The following is a 20,303-nucleotide window of genomic DNA, read 5'->3' on the forward strand; positions in this document are numbered from 1 at the left end:
TGGGGCATGGATGCCCTGGGTCCTTCCCCTAGACCTTGCCCTCTGCAAGGTCTCTTCCATCAGTTGTTATTGACATATATCCTTTTATAAGAAACTAGTGATCCTGTAAGTAAAATGTTTCTCTGGGTTTTGTGAGGTGTCCTAGCAAATTGAATCCAAAGAGTGGGTTGTGGGACATTATTACAAAACTACAGCAATCAAAACAATATGTGATTGGCACAAAAAGACATGTGGATCGATGGAATTGAATAAAGAGCCCAGAAATAAATACACACACGTATGGTCAATTAACAATGGAGACAAGAAAATACAATGGGGAAGGAGAATCTCTTCAACAGTGGTGTTGGGAAAGCTGGACAACCACACACATGTCAATGAAATTAGAACCCACCTTCATACCATGCACAAAAATATACTCAAAATGGCTTAAAGTCTTAAATACAAGACATGCACCATCAAACTCTGAGAAAGGAACACAGACCAAACATTCTCTGACATAAATCATACTAATGTTTTCTTAGGTCAGTCTCCCAAGGCAATAGAAATAAAAGCCAAAAATTATCAAATGGGGCTGCATCAAACTTATAAACTTTTGCACAGCAAAGGAAACCATAAACCAAATAAAAAGGCAACTTATGGACTGGGAAAAAATATTTGCAAATATGTAAGCCCAACAAAGGCTTAATTTCCAGAATATATAAATGGTTCATACAACTCAGTAAAGAAAAACAAACAACCCATTTAAAAAAAATGAGCCAAAGACCTAAATAGACATTTCTCCAAAGAAGACACACAGATGGCCAATAATGACATGAAAAGATGCTCAATATTGCTAATTATTTGATGAATGCAAATCAAAACTACAATGAGATACCACCTCACACTCATCAGAATGACCAGCAGAAACAAAGTCACAAACAATAAATGCTGGCAGAGAAGGGAACTCTCCTATTCACATGGTAGGAATCTAAACTGGTACAGCCACTATGGGAAACAGTATGGAGGTTCCTCAATAAACAAAAAATACAGTTGTCCTATGATCCAGTGATCCTACTCCTGGGCATATGTCCAGACAAAACTCTAGTTTGAAAAGATACATGCAACCACAATATTCATAACAGCACTATTTACGATACCCAAGATACAGAAATAACTTAAATGTCTATCAACAGATGAATGGATAAAGAAGATGTGTTGTTTTACACAGTGGAATATTTACTCAGCCATAAAAAAGAAGGAAAGAATGCTATCTGTAGTAACATGGAAGGACCTAGAGATTATCATACTAAGTGAAGTAAGCCAAAGTCAAAGATAAGTACTATATGATAATACCTATGGTAGACTCTAAAATGTGTCACAAATGAATCTATCTGTGAAACAGAAACAGACTTAAGGGCATAGAGGACAGGCTTGTGGTTGCCAAAGTGCAGGGATATGGAGGCGGTAAGGACTGGGGGTTTGGGATTAGCAGACGCAAACTATGGTATACAGGGTGGATAAGCAACTAGGTCCTACTGTACAGCAGGGGAATTATCCTCAATATCCTTTGATAATGTACAATGAAAAAATATGAAAATGAATATATATATATATATATGTTAAACTGAATCTCTCTGCTCCTCAGCAAAATTAACACATTATAAATCAACTATATTTTAATAAATTTAAAATAAAAACAAATTGTTTGTGTTTCTCCAAGGACAGCATAATCATAGCCACACATTAATACTATCTGGAGATTCATTTTCATAACATAAAGAGTTCTGCAACTTAAACCACTCAGTGAGTAGAAACTAATTGCTTAGTCCAAAGTGACACTGCATTATTTTTTAGTATTTCAGAGAATGAAAGAATCTGCAGGCCAGTAAATACAAGTGTCCCTCCATATCCAAGGGGAATTGGCTCCAGGAACTGACCCCTCCATGGGTACCAAAATCCAAGAAAGCTCAGATCTTATCAGTACCAAGTCGGTGTGGAACTTGTAGGTATGTAGGGCTGACTGTAGAAGTAAAACCTGCACTTAAACTAGCTGGACTAAACTCATGCTTTGTGGTCTTGAAAATGACAATTAAAAATTTGTTACCATTTGTTAAATTCGTTAAAGAATTTAAAAACTGAAGGAGTGGGTCATTGGAACCTCCAATCTGTAGCCAGCAGCCACAACCTGGACTTGTCTGAAGTTGGCAGGGAGGGGACACAGAGCAGGCAAGAGTCTCCTAGGACTGAGACTCTAGTGGGACCTGAGGCTATTTCTGGGTAGATAGCAACAGAACGGAATTGAACTGGAAGACACCCAGCTGGTGTCAGAGAATTTTGTTCTGGTGTAGAAAACCTCCCCTACACACTGGAATTGGTGATCAGAATTTCAGCTACACGCGGTGGCCACTAGCTCACAGAGTCTAGTGCAAACTTGGGGAGGATGTCGCATGAGGCAGATGGGTTTTGGCACACAGTTTGTGGAGCAGACTGGTCCCTGGGGGAGATTAGAAATTACAGCCTTTCCTGGCCCAGGCAAACACAGCCCCACTCCGGAGTGCACCGGGGGATCAGTCTCCTTTACACCTTCAATTAGTGCTCTGTCAGCAATGCCCTGGGTCACCCTCTGTGTTACCTTTAGCCCCTGAATCTTGGCCTGACTTCTGTCTTGGCAGTGGGTGGTCTGGAGCCATAAAGAGCCATCCATCCACCCTGGTGCAGGGTGTTACAGCCAAGGACAGACCCAGCACTGCTACCATGTAAATCTCTCCCCATCTTCCCTTTTATCTCTAATTCCAAGTTGCACAGTAACATAACCTATAAATTCTCCAGCTGATTTCAACATACAACTCTCTTCTGCCATGTCCTGACATAACTATAGAGCAGACATATTCACCCTCAGGGCACATTAGAATCACTTTTGGAGTTAGAAACGGAATACCAATATCCAAGTCCCATCCAAGGCCAGTGAAATCAGAATTTCTGGGATAAGGTCCAGGCATTGGTATTTTTCAGTTTCCCAGATGTGCTATAACAGAACACTATGGACTGGGTGGCCTAGAGACAACACTAATTTATTTCTTAAATCCCAGAGGTTGGGAAGTCCAATATCAAGGTGCCAACAGTTTGAATGTGTGATGGGGGCACACTTCCTGGTCCCCACATGGTGGAAGGGACAGGGGAGCTCCCTGGGGTCTCTTTTATAAAGGCATTAATCCCAGTCGTGAAGCTCCACCCTCACGATCTAATTACCTCTCAAAGCCCTTCCCCCCAGATATCATCACATTTGGGATTAGGGTTTCAACATATGAATTTGGGGGGGACACACCAAGATTCTGTCTCTAGCATCAGGTGATTCTATTGTGCAACCGAGGGACTTCCTTGGTGGTCCAATGATTAAGACTCCATTCTCCCAAAGTAGGGGGCCCAGGTTCGATCCCGGGGTTGGGGAACTAGATCCCATAGGCTGCCACTAAAGATCCCACATGCCTTAACGGAGATGGAAGATTCTGAGTGTCACAACTAAGACCCAGCACAGCCAAATAAACAAATAAAAAATATATACCTAATGAGCAGCCAAAGCTGAGAATGCTGTTCAAGGGTTGGCCTCCCTTGGCCCCACATTTAGCCAGACTGAGTTGTCATCTAGTTCCTTACTACTATGGTTTTGAAAATCTTTCCTTCTAAATAAAAACAAATATTCTAGTCCATTGGGAGAGAAGCGAGGCTGCCTTTAGAAACATACCATGTGGGTTTCCCCGGGTGGGTAGACATTCAATGGAGACATTCGTTTTGGAAGAGGCACTAGGGGAGGCCTCTCTCTGATATATGGTTCTCTGTGGATTTTTCTCTGTAGTATCAGGGACAGGAAAATGGCCAACAAGATCAAGCCCAGCACTGCCATTAACACTATGAACCACAGCTCGCTGTAGAACTCCCTGCTTTTGCTTCCTGATCCTTTCTTTTCTCCAGGAGTTGTCAGCACCAAGCCTGCAAAAGCCAAGGACAGAAAAGGGAAACATTATTTCAAAAGGCAAATTTGTGACTTCTTGCTCTGTTGTTTGATAATAAACTAGACAAGAATTTATAGTGTTTGGGCACACTAGTACTCAGGCTGGGGAAATGGTACAGTGGATCGGCGGGGTGTAAGGAGACCCTGACAATCCTCAGGAGACCCTGCTAACACTTCTCAGGTTGGAAATTGCAGCTGCCTTGGCATGTTCCCTGGAAATACAGCTGGAGGTAGGATGAGGAGATTTTCAAGAGGGTTATCAAAGTAACCTTCTGTGGGGCTGCAAAGAATTGGACACAACTGAGCACATCTGCATGCATGCAAAGTAACCCTGGGGAAAGCCTAATCACAGCTATGTGCCCTGGGAGGAAAGTCCTTTCTGGCCTCATGTGAGGGGCTGGAACCAAGACAAATATTGCTACAAACATCTCATCACAGAACACATGTAGCTGTGTGAATCCAGAGTTCCCTCACTTCCTGTAACCGCCCTGTTCCTGTGAAGTTCTGTGCAAATCAGATATTGAGACAGCAGATCCCATATTCTGTTGGGTTGTTAATAGCCTGCACTCATTAACATATAGTTTCTTTACTTCTTGCGCTCTGGCCCCTCGGTTAAGCAGCAAGGGCTCTGCAAGTCATCATTCAAATGCCCTGGGAGAACTGGAATGGGCCAGGCAGATAGGAAAGGCTTCCAGGTCCACTAAGGGCAGGGTAAGGCGGTAGAATCCTGCCATCAGCCTGGTTACCTGAGCAGGAGAGTCTAGAGATCATCTCAAGCCTAGCCCCTTGCGAGGGCCAGCTTAGAGGCCTCTGGATCCATGCCAGCCGCCATTAGACTGGCATGAAGCAGAGGGCAGGGAGCTACTTTTCTAAAGCCAAGGCTCATGGCACAAACTGTGGAAAATTCTCAAAGAGATGGGAATACCAGACCACCTTGCCTGCCTCCTGAGAAACCTGTATGCAGGTCAAGAAGCAACAATTAGAACTGGACTTAGGACAATGCTCTGGTTCAAAATTGGGAAAGGAGCATGTCAAGGCTGTGTATTGTCACTCTGCTTATTTAACTTATATGCAGAGTACATCATGTGAAATGCTGGGCTGGATGAAACTCAAGCTGGAATCAAGATTGCCGGAGGAATATCAATAACCTCAAATACTCAGATGACGCCACCCTAATGGCAGAAAGTGAAGAGAAACTAAAGAGCCTCTTGATGAAGGTGAAAGAAGAGAATGAAAAAGCTGGCTTAAAACTCAACATTCAAGAAATGAAGATCCAGTCCCATCTCTTCATGGCAAGTAGATGGGGAAAAAATAGAAACAGTGACAAACTTTATTTTCTTGGGCTCCAAAATTACTGCAGATGGTACTGAAGCCATGAAATTAAAAGACACTTGCTCCTTGGAAGAAAATCAATGACAAACCTAGACAGCATATTAAAAAGCAGAGATATCACTTTGTTGACAAAGGTCCATATAGTCCAAGCTATAGCTTTTCCAGTAGTCATGTACAGATGTGAGAGTTGGACCACAGAGAAGGCTGAGTGCCAAAGAATTGATGCTTTTGAATTGTGGTGTTGGAAAAGACTCTTGAGAGTCCTTTGGACTGCAAGGAGATCCAATCAATCCATCCTAAAGGAAATCAGCCCTGAATATTCATTGGAAGGACTGATGTTGAAGCTTCAATACTTTGGCCACCTTATGCGAAGAGCCAACTCATTGGAAAAGACCCTGATCCTGGGAAAGATTGAAGGCAGGAGGAAAAGGGGATGACAGAGGATGAGATGGTTGGATGGCATCACTGACTCAGTGGACATGAGTTTGGGTAAACTCCAGGAGTTGGTCATGGACAGGGAGGCCTGGTGTGCTGCAGTTCATGGGGTCGCAAAGAGTTGGACACGACTGAGTGACTGAACTGAATGAGCTTGCAGGGGGCATTCTTGGGTAAGTCCCCATGTCCCTCAGGTCTTAATTTTCCCACTTGTGGAAACACTGGGGTTCCTAAAAGAAGATCGAATGAGGTCTGCTCTGTCCCACAGCTGCTATTATGTAAGATGAAATACTCTATGCATTAGGTGTTACAAGAGATTTTACATGGCATTCAGACATGTAATGTCTCGGAACAGAATAGTACTTCATTATTCTTATAGATTGAAGTTATCTTTAATAACAACATGTATGTACACCTGTGTTTCAGAATTTTTGGATTTTTTTTTAAAGCAAACTAAATAAGCATACAAAGTAGATAGAACATTACTTACTGGAATTTAAAATAGGGTAGTAGTCTCAATTCTACTTTAATGGAAAAGATTTGTCATTTCTCTAACTTGCCCTTTGAAATTGTAAATTATTTTATGTTAGATGCAAAGATTATGGGGAAAACTCAATTTAAAAGCTGCTCCATAAAAATTGCAATTTCACCACTTCAACTAAATTACTTGGTATTAACAGTCAATCATAATCTTTTACAGAGGATACAAGACAGAAATTTCCCAAATTCATCATTTTAGTCTTTGAATCTGGAATATTATTGTTATGATCCACACAAATTGGCATTAGAGTATTTTCTCTTTCCTCTGACTTCCCCTATAAATTCACTTTTTTTGGTAAACAAATTCATAGGGCTCTTTATTGACAGAATTTGTGATTAGGAGAGAAGTTTTGTCATATCTCTCTGCATCTACAATTCAATGATTTGGCATTTTAAGAGCATACCCTAACCCCTTGCCTAATGTAAGTTTCATGAGGATTTAAAAACAAATTCTTACAACACTTAACACAATTTCTTCCATATAGTCTATGCTAAGATGTGTATATACTTATATATACACACACACATATATGCATAAACAAACAAGTATGTACAAATAAACATGCATGTTTCTTTAGGAAAATGAGTAAATGCTACACTAAATATAATTTGAGTTAGATATTTACCAAATCCAGTGGAAGTATCATATTGGATCAAAGGCGTCTTAACACTTCCTTCTTCTGTAGTGCAGATGACCTGGAAAAAGAAAGCTAAACAAGAGGTAGATGACTTAGTTACTCAACATCAACAAATAGTGGGCACAGTTTCAGCAAAGCAGTGTATTAGAACATGAAACAGTCTGAAAACAGGATTCCACAGCAAGTTTTGAGGTTTTATCTACTATGTAAACTTTAATTTCAAAGTTAAAAACTATCAAGAAAACCAGCTATTATTAATGTAGTAGTAGCATATATATAAGTAACAGAACTAAAGAAGTTCAGAGGTTATCTAGCAAAGGAAAAGAATTATCAGAGGAGTAAAGGATAATATTGGGTTGGCCCAGAAGTTCATTTGGCTTTTTCCATAAGCTGTTATGGAAAAACCAAACTTTTGGGCCAACCCAATACATACAGTGTATCTTGTTCTGCATATGATCTGAACCTGTTTCTTTAAAACTCATAGGTGTTCCTTCACTAGGTGACCTAGAGTTTCTCACTAAGCAGGAGAGCTCAAAAGGGATCCTGGAAATCAAATGGCCTAAATACTTCTTACAGTACTCAGGACCCCGTGGGAAGTGAGTCTTGTAAGGTCACACAGATGGTTAAAGGCCCGGCAGGGGGTAGAACACGAATCTCCCAGCCAGAGGCTATCTCCCCATCACAACAAGCTGCCCAGGTGACCAAGAACTGCGACCATGAAAATGTGTAGCTGAATTGTTGTAAAAATGTTATCAATTAGTTTCAAGTGCTATAAAGGCAATGCTGGAGCTCATTGTTTACCTGTACCTTTTAGTCAAAATAAATAGTACATAGTTTCAAGGAAATTTTAAAAAAACTAATTAATTCATTGTATAAATCCAGATTGTTCATAATGACCTCTCATCTATTGCTCCCATGGCTATGTTGATCCTCAGAAAATAGTATCTTATAAAGCATTTTCTCATTTCAATTTAAAAACATGGTAAACAGAAGCAGCACATGTAATTAAATAGGGTGAAGGAATTTGGTGTTAGAGGGAAGAGGGTTGTTATTTCAAGAACAGATATGGAGGTTGGTTAAGAAAAGCCCTTACTCAGGGTCCTTAATATCTGGAGATGGTCATGGCCTAACTGTGCTGGGGGTGTCTCAATAAAAACTCCAAAGCCCCTCAAAGTGTATTATTTCAGGATACCCATTGCTCATGGCATCAGTGGTTCAAGAATAGGCGAGTGTGAGCAAGCTCCGGGAGACAGTGAAGGTCAGGGGAGCCTGGCGCGCTGCAGTCCATGGTGTCCCAGAGTCGGACACAACTCAGCAACTGAGCAGCAACAACACGGCTAGTGAGTGCTGTTTCTCGGGCACACACAGCCTGCCCTCTGCCTCGCTCCTGGGGACCCTCGGGTCAGCGGGATCAGTGCTCCGAGGACGGCATCACAAACGCAGTGCACCAGGAGGCCACTGATTGACACAGAGCAGTCATTTTCCCATAAGTGGTCACTAAACCCAGGCCGTGTTAATAATGCTGAACGTCTGCGGGTCACCTTTTCAGATCCAGCATCTTGCAAAGCTGGGAAACCCGGCTCCTTACGCGCTGCGAAACGGGGGCAGGAGACTCACTTTTGTCCGCGGTCCTCGGGATGTAGAGGGTGGTGTCGAGGCCACTGTAGAGGCGCTGTCCTCTGTCGGTCAGGACGAACTCCTTCAGCCGCCCGTTCAGCAGGAAGCAGCTGGTCCAGTTGACACACACCACGGACAGGTTGCCGTCCACCGAGAACGGGGCGCGGTACTGCGGCACTGTGGGAGAGGGGGGTCGGTTCCAAAGACAGCGGGCAGAGGAGCTGCGCTCTAACAACAGCTGAGAGTAGGCTCTAAGTTCTAAAAATAGGGGGGGTCTATGTGTGGTGTGTGTGTCTGTGCCTGCTTTTTATTTTCAAATATGAGCACACATTTAAAATTTTGCCCTTGCTAGAACCCTTCCTATTTACCTTATAGCTTAAAGGAAAAACCTGGCATTGGGGGGTGAAAAGAAAATCACGGAAACATGTGTGAAATGCTTTCTCAGCAATGTTGCACTTGCTTTCCAAAAAAAAAAAAAAGATCAATGAAGAATGGTGTTTTATGCAATACAACTATTAACATACAATGGTTCTGCTCATCAGCATAGCCCCAGAGCTCACATTTTGTTACATTTTCCTTCTTTTAACAGGTAAAGTATCCTTAACACTATTAACTCCAGCGGATAGCTATTTTTCATATCAAATCGATATTTATTGCTACAAAGCCCTAAGGACTAGATGAAGTTAATATATATTTTTTTCTCCCAACCAAACTGCTTAGATGGTGAATTATGTTCTTTTGGCACCCATTTATTTTTAAAGCTTTTTCTTGAACCGTTAGTTTGTTTTCTAAGATAGTTAAAAAGCCTTGCAAATAGCAATTCGAGAATAATAATTCATTGCCCTGACTAATCAATCAATAGCACAGTACATTAGTATATAATCAAGCTCAGGTCTAGTAAGTATTATATCAGATAGAGAAGTGACTTTGTGTGCATTTAGCAGGAATGCTCCCTTTTCATTTTTCAGTTCCTTACTAAAATAAAGGAAGAACAAGCCTTAACAGAGGCTCATCTTTTAAATGAATCATTTTGATAGCAACAAATGAAGGGATAACATATCATCTTGTCAAGTCAGAAGAGATTTATTTCATGAGATCTCATTTGCTCCAAAATAATCAATACATTTGTAACAACACTAAGATCCAGCTATATATGAAATTGGCTTTTAGGAAAAAAGTGAGTGGTAGAAATAAATTGGGTATCCTTTTTTCTTTTAAAATCAAATCCATGTGTTGCTGATGTGGGGAAATATAACAAAATAAGGAATCATTATGCTATTGTGATCATAGATTAAACTAGGAAGACAAATTTGGTCTTCATCTTTCAAAATAAGATGAGAGGAAAATGCTTACATAAACAGAGGAAAATGTTTCTGGCAATATTGAAACAAGAAGTATCAAGCCATTTTTCAATATTGTTTTTCTTTTAACACAAATTGAGCCTAATATCACAATGAAACACACTATTGTATTTGTTGTGGTTTCACTCTTTCATTTAATTTCTGTAGATTTCCACTTATCCCCTACATTGTAACAGTATAGATAAAGAGAAGGCTTGTAAATAGTATGAAAATAGAAAGATAGGGGCGTTATTGCTTTGTAGGATGTGGAGATCTTTCTGAAGAAAAAAAGAATGATCAAACTATCAAAATAATCAGGAATAATGGATTTGGAGATTGAGAAAATGATAACTACTATGTCAATAAAGTAGTACAATGCACGTACAATAGAGTACTTGATGTACTTTTTTTCAGTTACTCCTTAAGACAATCTTGTAAGAATTAGCTCCTAATTTTCAGAGGAAGGGGCTAAGTTTCAGAGAGATTAAATAACTTGCTTAATGTCAACAGCTGGTAGGGGACCAAGGATCTGAACCCAGGCTTGCTTAACTCCAAAGGCTAGGTTATTTTGTTATAATCAATATGCATTTATTTAAAGGAGCACTATTTACTAATTCACTTTGTGGGGGCACTCCAGTTCTGAGCTGGTTCATCCTGATTGCTAAATATTCAGGAATTTTGTGAGTTGGTTATTGAACTCAGCCACTATTAACAATTAAATCATGTAAACCTAAATATATTAAAACAAAGGTAATAAATATTAAAACTTTGCATTTTAATATCTGTGCTCTTCAGGCTGTTTACATCTATTGTCTCTGGAGGGTAGAAATATTACATAATAGTACACGATCTCTTCCCAACTCTGTGTTCAGGGTTGTCGTGTTGGCAACTTAAAATCAGTCAAGTGGGAATATTTACACTGTGGAAATTGGCAAGCACCTCAAGTCATGACATTTTTCTCTCAAGGAGGCCAGGTGTTAAACATTTGTACTTTACCACTGCTCTCCCACTGAAGGTGTAATTTAGGAAGAGGTGGCAGAATACGCTGCTAATGCGTCTCCAGGCGCTTTACTGAGTGTACATGAGATTACATTTATATAAAACTGCAAATGCTATCTTCAAAGCATCCTGTGGTTTGTATTCTCTGATCCACATTTTCTCTCTGCTAGTTTGTATAATGAGTTAAAAGGAACATAAGTAGTATTTAAACCCCATATGACAGCCAGTCATTTGTCGTGATTTTCCATGTCTGTGGATTCAGTAAGCAAATTAAGAGAACCCTTTCTCCTTCGGTACTAATGCAACCTTTAGCCACTTCTCCAATGTCAAGGAAGTTCTGATGCCTTCACTCATTCCATAAACAACACATTCTGGGTATCTAAGACCCTCTGCCCAGTGCTAGAGATACAGTGGAGAGAATGAGGCTAAAGGAGGCACAGATTTAAGGGAGAAGATATAAGCTCTGTTGGGGAGTCTTCCAAACTCAAGCTGGTTATGAGAAGCTCAAAGACAGATGAGGAAATTGGGTATGGGTGTCTGGGTTTCAAGCTGAGGGCTTGGGGAGAAGGGGACCATTTGGGAATCAGCCTTTGCAATGGAAGCCTTGGAAGAGATGAACTCATCTGAAGAGGGAAGAGGTGAGGCAGGAGAAGAAAAAGGAAAAAAGAGGGAAGCGGGAGGAAGGGGAAAGTGTGGGCAGAGAAAGTTTGGGGTTGAAGCTTAAACTTGATTGGTGGGAGATCAACCAACAAAGTTGACTCAAATGGAACAGGGACTTCCCTGGTGGCTAAGAAGGTACGTGCATGCTCAGTGACTCACTTGTGTCTGACTCTTGTGACCCCATGGCCTGTAGACCACCAGGCTTCTCTGTCCAGGGGATTTTTCAGGCCAGAACACTGGAGTGCCATTATTGCCATTTCCTCCTCCAGGGGATCTTCCTGACCCAGGGGATCCAAGCCTGTGTCTCCTGCATTGGCAGGCGGATTCTTTACCACTGAATCTGCCTTGCAATATAGGGGATATGGGTTCAATTCCTGGCCAGGGAACGATTCCACATGCTGCAGAGAAACTAAGCCCGCACAGAGCCCATGCCCCATAACTAGAGAGCCTGTGCCCTGCAACAAAAGATCCCAAATGAGGCAGTGAAGATCTTGATTGCCACAACTAAGACCTGATGCAGCCAAATAAATAAATATTAAAAAAATAAATAAAATCAAGGAGGAAAACTGGGAGCGACTTGCCATGCAAAGTATGGAGAACCATTTTTTAACCAAGGATTGAAGGTTCAATCTCACTGAATGTTCCCAAGAAGTCAATGTGATTACTGGTGAAAAATGCCCAGTGGATTATCAGTGTGGAGGTCAAGGGCAAATTTAGGAAGAGATTTTCATGCAGGGACTGTGTGGAAATCAGTTGGGAGGAAGCTAAATAAGATGTGGGAAGAAAGAAAGTGGGAAAGCACTTGAAGACCATTCTTTAGAAGAGTTGTGCTCTGGGGTGGGGAGCCTGGGCAGGAATCAAAAAGGAAATGGAGTCTGTTTGCTTTAAAATTAGAAGGGTAGAAGCAACAGTGATGTATTGAAGATTAGGGATAGAAAAATGGTGATCAGTAGTGATAGAAGTGGTGGTCAAAACACAAGAGGAGGGTCTATTTCAGATGGAAGGACCACCCCTTCCTGCCGTGTCCCTGATGGGGATAATGGAGATGCAGGGCATGTGGCTGTCTGGGGTGGGAAGGAAGCCAATTACTAATTGATGACTTTTCCTTTCCTGGTGAATTATGAGGAAGGAGTTCTGCAGGTGGGTGAGGTGGGTGAGGATGGTGAGGGCATGTGGGAACAGGGTGAAGAGCAGTGAGGGGTTGGAGGAGGGTGGAGAAGTTCTGAAATCTCCATTACAGAGAGTAGGGGGCTGGTCGACCAGGTTAATACAGCAGTACCGAGGGTGCTGCTGGGCTGAGTGATCCTGAACTTAGAGAAACATTTCCACTTTCTAAGTGTGGAAGGTGGAGGGACTGAAGTGCTGGCTTTAGCTCCTCACAGAGCCCCAGGAGCCTCAGTTCAGATTCTAATTGACCTGAACAGCATCCCAGAACCGTAGTGCACAGTCCTTAGCCCTGCCTCAGCTTTCTCATCTGTAAATCTGGTTAATAACAGTACTTAACTTCACAGGTCTGCAGTAAGGATTATTTGTAAAATGCTTGAACAGTGCCAGCAATAACAAGCTCTTTAAAAATGACCTTTTGCTAACATCCTGCTATATTGCTGCTCAGGAACATTAAGGTCTTTGTATGAGGCACTGAATTTTCATGAATGTGTATCTCTCACTTTTAAAAATGTCAGTATCATATGAGATTACAATCTGATACAGTGTTTCTGGAAAGCAAATTTGCAATAAGTGTTCAAAAACTTAAAATACTTAAAACATCTGATGTAGTAAATTCCATTTGCTGAAGATAAACTACATTTAAGAAGATAATCAGACATTCACACAAACATTTGTTCAAGTTTCTCATCACCTTTATAAAAGGAAAATATTAGAAACAACTGGAATGGCTCAACGAATTCACATGATGGAATATTATGTAGCCGTTAACCTTGGTGGCTAAGAGTTTTTAATGCCAAGGAAAATGCAAATAAAATAATAGTAAGTATAAAAATCAGATATTAAATTTTCATCAGAGTATGATCTCAACCATGTAATAAAAACTGCATAAAAAGGGATTAAAGGAATAAATTATGCCAAAATATTAATGGTGGTTGCCTCTGGGTGTGGTGGGATTGATGATAAGCAGGACTGGCTTCATGGGTGTGTAACCTGTGCAGTTGCCCAGGGCCCCTCATGTAGAAGAATTTTAGACCTAGTCTGATGCTCTGCTGTCGTTGTTTTGAAGTTCTTAATAATTTCTGGACAAGGGACCCCATATTTTTATTTTCCAGTGGACCCCACAAACTACATAGCTGGTTCTGATTGTAAGTACCTCTTAATACTTTTTGTATTTGCCAGCTTTAAACAGTAGACATATAAACCTTATCAATTCTGAAAAGGAGTTATTTTATAGAAATATAAGGACACAATGAATTAGTTAATTGCCCTTTTCTGCACTCAGGAGCCCTTCTGTTCTTCCTGGAAGGGCCAGATTTCAGTGCTTACTGGCAGAGTGAGCAATGATATCATTTGTAAGGAAAAGGAGGGACAAACTTTTCCAAAAAGTTATCTAAAAGATAAATAAGGTTTCCCTGGTGGCTCCGTGGTAAAGAATCCACCTGCCAATGCAGGAGACATGGATTCGATCTCTGATCCAGGAAGATCCCACATGCTATGGAGCAGCTAAGCCCCTGCACCTGCACAGGTATTGAGCCTGTGCTCCGAGCCCACACGCTGCAGTTACTGATGCCTGCACGCCTAGAGTCCGTGCACTGACACGAGAGAAGCCACTGCAGTGAGAAGCCTGTGCACCACAACCACGTAGTACCCCCTGCTTGCTGCAACTACAGAAAAGCCCACGCAGCAAGGAAGACCCAGCACAGTCAAAATGAAACAAATAAAATTACCAAATTAGTTCATTAAAATTCTTTAAAAAAGTCATCTTCACTGTCTATTTTCATCTTACCCATTGGTTTTCACCCCATTGCTACCTGACAAATCTTCCTAAATTCATTAATTAAAAAAAAAATTATTTGGCTTCATTGGGTCTTAGTTGTGGCACTCAGGATCTTTGGTTACGGCATGTGGGATCTAGTTCCCCGACCAGGGATCAAATTTGGGCCCCCTCTTCGGGAGCACGGAGTCCTGGCCACTGGAACACCAGGGAAGTCCTCCCTAAATTCCCTCTTGATCTCCATGTTATTTAATCCAATGGGCATTTCCCCCCGATAGCTGTCTTCATGGATGTCTCAGTAGCGTTCCCTGGAATTGAACACCCAATCCCTTTAGCGAACTGTGTTCCCCTCCCTTCAGGACAAGCCTCCCCTCTGGCTGTCCTGCCGCCTCTCCGGCACATGGTGGCAGCCATTTCTACTCACGTTCTTTCTGGGTGACGAAGCTGATCCATTCAGTGGCCGTGCTGCCCACCTCGTTGTGGGCCACCACCCTCAGCTTGTAGGTGGTGTAGGGCTGGAGACCCTCGAGGCTGGCTCTGTGCCCTGGCCCCGTGTACTTGGTCTCGGTTTGGCTGGGGCTACAGGGGGTGGCTGAATCCGGAGGGCATGCCATGTAGAGTTGGAGCTCATAGCTGGAAGGAGAATGAACACATAAAGGGAAACAGTCAGCGGAATTAGTCTAACTCGCTTTTAAACCTGATGATGTTTAGTGAGAAGCCATTTTGCTTTCACCGAACCACCAGCACTTTAAAACTCCCACTTGTGGGAGACGGCTATTTCCAGAAACACTTTATTTAATGCTGTTGGAAGTGGGAAGCAGATGGAACCAGTGAAATGATAAGAGAAGTCCCAGGTATGCACATGTTGCTGTCCACCCAGCAGCCAGGAATCCTTGTTGGTACAGATAAGATATTTCTCTTTTTAGAGAAGAGTGATAAAACTGTTCTCCTGTCAGAAATAAAGAATATCTCTTCTCTCTACAGATTATTTTGAGTGAAATAACTTCTTTGCTCTTTCAAACAGTAGCTCATTACAACACTTTAAATTACATCAAAGGAATTCTGATTCAGCCACAGAAGTTCCTTATGTTCTAGCTGAGCCCTGCAGAGTGAAAAATTCCAGGGAACCGTGAGGAGGACACATTCTTTCAACGAAGGGGAACACATTTCCTCATCTTTCTTTCATTGTTTTGGCAGCACACCGCGAGTCACGAAGGACCAGGGATTAAACTTGTGCCTCCAGCAGTGGAAGTATGTTGTCTTAGCCACTGGACTGCTAGAAAAGTCCCTGCCTTCTGTTTCTTATTTTTGTTGTTCACCTTTCTAGCCTTAGCTGATTTTATCTTTAAAACACTTTGTATGGAATGTGACCACTCAATTTCTTTGTCTGTTTTGCCATAGAGTGAAGTGAAGTGTGAGTTGCTCAGTCATGTCCAACTCTTTGCAACTTCATGCACTGTAGCCCACCAGGCTCCCCTATCCATTGAATTCTCCAGGCAAGAATACTGGAGTGGGTTGCCATTCCCTTCTCCAGGGGATCTTCCCAACCCAGGGGTTGAACTCAGGTCTTCTGCATTGTAGGCTGCTTTTTCACTGTCTGAGTCACCAGGGAAACCCATTTTGCTATAGGTACCTGTTCAATCAGCATGTCTTCCTGGGGAGGGTTGGGAAGCTGAAGGTCTGTGTGCATGTCTTATTTTGGTTTATTTCTCCCTTTGGCTCTCCCACACTACCTTTGAATAACACCATTGGGGAACAGCGGCGGACTCCACTGGAAGGAGGCTGTCCTCGAGGCCAGCATCTGGATTTTCGGAGAGGACAATCCTGTGGGTGGAGCAGGAGGAGTTCTCAGCTCTGCTGTTGGCCCTTGGCTGCAACAATTGAAGCAAGTGCAGGCCTCCACCCCAATGGAGTAGGTCGTGAAGGGCTGCAGGCTGTGAAGAGTCTGCTGGGTGGCCAGGCCTTCAGCCAGCTGTAGAAGGAGAGAGAAGGCTAGATGAGGCTGGGTCACAAGTCACAGATAGTTGGTTCACTTTTATCACATATCATACATTGTCTGAAAACAGTGTGTCGCTAGTTACTCTGGGAGATGCACCCTAGCATCCAGCACAGTATTTACCCTCAGGAATGACCAACCCAGCAGGAGAGGCATGGCTTACACATGCCAAAAAAGGCAATGAGATAACAGTTAGATAGAAGTTTGAGGCCACAGGATAGGAATCACAAGGCAGAGTGTTGTCTATTACCATAGATACTAGAAAATGGCATAAAGCTCACAAAATACTGACCAAGTTCTGTGACCCTCAGAATGATGCCTTTTTGAAAAAAAATCTATATTTTAATTATATTTCAAACTCAGTATTATTTAAGGTTCATATTCTGCCATTGTTCCTTGTGTGGATCAATAATTTGGGTATCAAAACTCCCCTCAAATTCTAAAGTTGAGTATTATGAGCTTGAAATATATTTTATGTATCAGTTCAGTTCAGTTCAGTCACTCAGTTGTATCCAACTCTTTGTGACCCCATGGACTGCAGCATGCCAGGCTTCCCTGTCCATCACCAATTCCCAGAGCTTACTCAAACTCATGCCCGTTGAGTCATTGATGCCATCCAACCATCTCATCCTCTGTCGTCCCCTTCTCCTCCCGCCTTCAATCTTTCCCAGCATCAGGGTCTTTTCCAGTGAGTCAGCTCTTTGCACAAGGTGGCCAAAGTACTGGAGCTTCAGCTTCAGCATCAGTCTTTTCAATGGATTTTCAGGACTGCATTCCTTTAGGATGGACTGGTTGGATCTCCTTGCAGCCCAAGGGACTCTCAAGAGTCTTCTCCAACACCACAGTTCAAAAGCATCAATTTTTGGCACTCAGCTTTCTTAATGGTCCAACTCTTACATCCACACATGACTACTAACTAGAAAAATGATAGGTTTGACTAGATTGACCTTTGTTGGCAAAGTAATGTCTCTGCTTTTTAATACGCTGTCTAGGTTGATCATAGCTTTTCTTCTTCCAAGGAGCAAGCATTTTTTAATTTCATGGCTGTGATCACCATCTGCAGTGATTTTGGAGTCCTCCAAAATAAAGTCTCCCACTGTTTCCATTGTTTACCCATCAATTTGTCATGAAGTAATGGGACTGGATGCCATGATCTTAGTTTTTTGAATGTTGAGTATTTAGCCAACTTTTTCACTCTCCTCTTTCACCTTCATCAAGAGGCTTTTTAGTTCTTTGCTTTTTGCCATAAGGGTGGTGTCATCTGCATATCTGAGGTTATTGATATTCCTTCCTGCAATCTGGATTCCAGCTTGTGCTTCATTCAGTCTGGCATTTCACATGATGTACTCTGCATAGAAGTTAAATAAGCAGGGTGACAATATACAGCCTTGACATACTCCTTTCCCAATTTGGAACCAGTCTGTTGTTCCATGTCCAGTTCTAACTGTTGCTTCTTGACCCGCATATAGGAAGCAGGTCAGGTGATCTGGTATTCCTGTCTCTTTAAGAATTTTCAACAGTTTGTTGTGATCCATACAGTCAAAGGCTTTGGCGTAGTCAATAAAGCAGAAGTAGATATTTCTCTGGAACTCTCTTGCTCTTTCGATATATTTATATATATTTAAGAGTTTGAAAGTCCATGTGTTTCTCTAAGGGTGTTGTTCTATATGAAATATAGTTTTTTCCTCAGTTACCTTTGTTGCATTATAAACTTTTTAGTTTATCTGGAGCAAATGTTTTTTGCCTTATTGTGGTTTTATTAAGTGCTCTTTAGAACAGAAGAGCTCAGAAACTGGAAACTCATTTTCACATTGACATAAGCAACATTTAATTAAGAAGAGCTACCTCTTATTTAGAAAAATGTATACAAAGCACTCCAAATATAAATTATTTTAGTTTATTAATATTATCACTTTATAAGCATGGATAATCAAGGGTTGATTGTATTTACATCATCTATATTTATTGAATCGGAAGCCTTGTAGAAAATATGCTAATATTTCTTTAACATTCAATACGAGACTTCCTTGCATGTGAGTGATCTTTTGAAATTGTGTTTCCATACCTGGCACGCTGGCCTCAAAGGATTTCTCCACACTTGCCAAAATTGTTCCCTCAATCAGTCTAAATAATTTATCATGTAATACTGGGATGTGCACAATTTCTCTATGAGGTCTGTGTGAACAAAGTATTATAATCTATACTTATTCATGAGAAATGTGAGAGTGATACCAGCTGTCCTGCAGAGAAAAGAGACTTCATCTTCAGGATGGTAGTCTCTTGGTTTAAATAATGCAGGAACCAGACTAGTTGATTATTAGTGTCCTTTTCCGCCGGTGGCTGGGCTAAAACACAACGTGAAAGGTGATTTCCCTCCACAGGACTGTCTTGTCTTCTCAGAGTGCCCCAAATGTGTTAATGCATGAACAGTGGAGTAGGGCTGAGCTGAGCTATTCTGCTGTCTTTTCCAAAGACCTAGAACTTTCTCAAAAGACTGAGTTTTCAGTGTATTATTAGAGATTTTCTCATGGAAAATGGGGATTCTGAGGTTTTCCTTTGCTCTGGTTTTTTTTTTCCTTTTTCATATTAACATTTACATCACTGACAAAGACTGTTTCTTGGCCCCTTACTACAAGCCACTACTATGTTAAGTGCTTGACATGTGTATTCTAATTAAATTCATTCAATTAATTTGATTATCTCTAAGGTCTTAGGCTTCTTACAAGATCGGTGGAGTCTTGAATACCACCTTTAGCCCTCCTCACCCCAAGCATTTACATATCTTCTGTAGGTTTCCTGATGCTATTTCTTTGCAGTGGGATCTTTGCGTCACTAAGGTCACCACAGGGCAACTGAGAACAGATGGATAAGAAAGAAGGATCAAGGCTAACAAAAAGCAAGGGCAGCAAGCTTGATTATTTGAGTAAAGCAATCAGAATACTGCTGCTCACCACTGTCTGGACCCCGCTGGTGCTCCTGGAGAACAGTCTGTAGAGAGTGACAATCCCGTTGGGCTTCTGGGGGGCGCTGATGTTGACAACTGCTTGGGTGGCAGAGATCACGTGGAACTTGGGGGCCCTGAGACCTTCCGGTGGGGCAGGTCCAGTTCTACACCGCGTCCAGCTGCTGGGGGCTTTTCCTGCTGAATTCACGGCCCAGACCTCCAAAGAGAAATCAGTAAGACACATCAAAAGCAAGGTAACCTCAAGCTGCAAAGAAGCTGGCAACCAGAGCAACTGAACACAACAGAATGAGAGGAACTGTGATCCTGGAACTTCACAATCACAAAGGAGGGCAGGTCTTCCCTCTTTTTAGCCTTTGACCCTGTGAACACAGAGGGGCTGATTAGAACCTCGGTTTCCAAATGCAATCAGCTGATTTAAGCCTAATGAAAAGCTGCTCATCCCTGTGTGGGGCGTGGAGTGATTTTTGTCAGCTTCTGCAAACTGGATGGATCTGCAGACTCCATAAAACTCAGCAATTCTTAAACCCTGTCCTCACTCAATCTGCATGAAAATTAAATTTTCCTTTCATCAAGGAGGGAATAAACATATGGAAGGAGGTGTAATCTTATTTATCAAGCACCATTTGTATAATTAAACACGAATATCCTAAAAGGTTGCCTTAGGTCATTATTTGCATGAGTAAGTAATTTGTAGAATGTCAGGTACAATAGACACAGTAGATGGATGTGTGAGTGGATAGGGTTAAATTAGGCCCAATAATAGCCAACTACACAGTGATCAATCAGGATGATAGATCTAAATGGCAATACGAGCGGACTGTCTGCATGTTCAGGAGTAGGAGTCTTCCTTAG

General features: G+C 41.7%; 1 protein-coding gene across 1 annotated transcript in view; it reads right to left on the minus strand.

Annotated features, from left to right (window-relative positions):
• USH2A (usherin) overlaps positions 1 to 20,303 on the minus strand; it is an 890,339-nt gene that overhangs the window by 30,728 nt on the left and 839,308 nt on the right. Inside the window, exons 65-70 of the mRNA XM_043922807.1 lie at positions 19,438 to 19,647; positions 16,224 to 16,462; positions 14,915 to 15,123; positions 8,551 to 8,727; positions 6,922 to 7,005; positions 3,722 to 3,966 (exon numbers count right to left, since the gene is read on the minus strand). Of these exons, the coding sequence (XP_043778742.1) occupies positions 3,722 to 3,966; positions 6,922 to 7,005; positions 8,551 to 8,727; positions 14,915 to 15,123; positions 16,224 to 16,462; positions 19,438 to 19,647 (1,164 nt within the window). The remainder of the gene's footprint in view (positions 1 to 3,721; positions 3,967 to 6,921; positions 7,006 to 8,550; positions 8,728 to 14,914; positions 15,124 to 16,223; positions 16,463 to 19,437; positions 19,648 to 20,303) is intronic.

This window comes from Cervus elaphus, chromosome 14 (assembly GCF_910594005.1).
Source record: "Cervus elaphus chromosome 14, mCerEla1.1, whole genome shotgun sequence".
Lineage (NCBI taxonomy): Eukaryota > Metazoa > Chordata > Mammalia > Artiodactyla > Cervidae > Cervus > Cervus elaphus.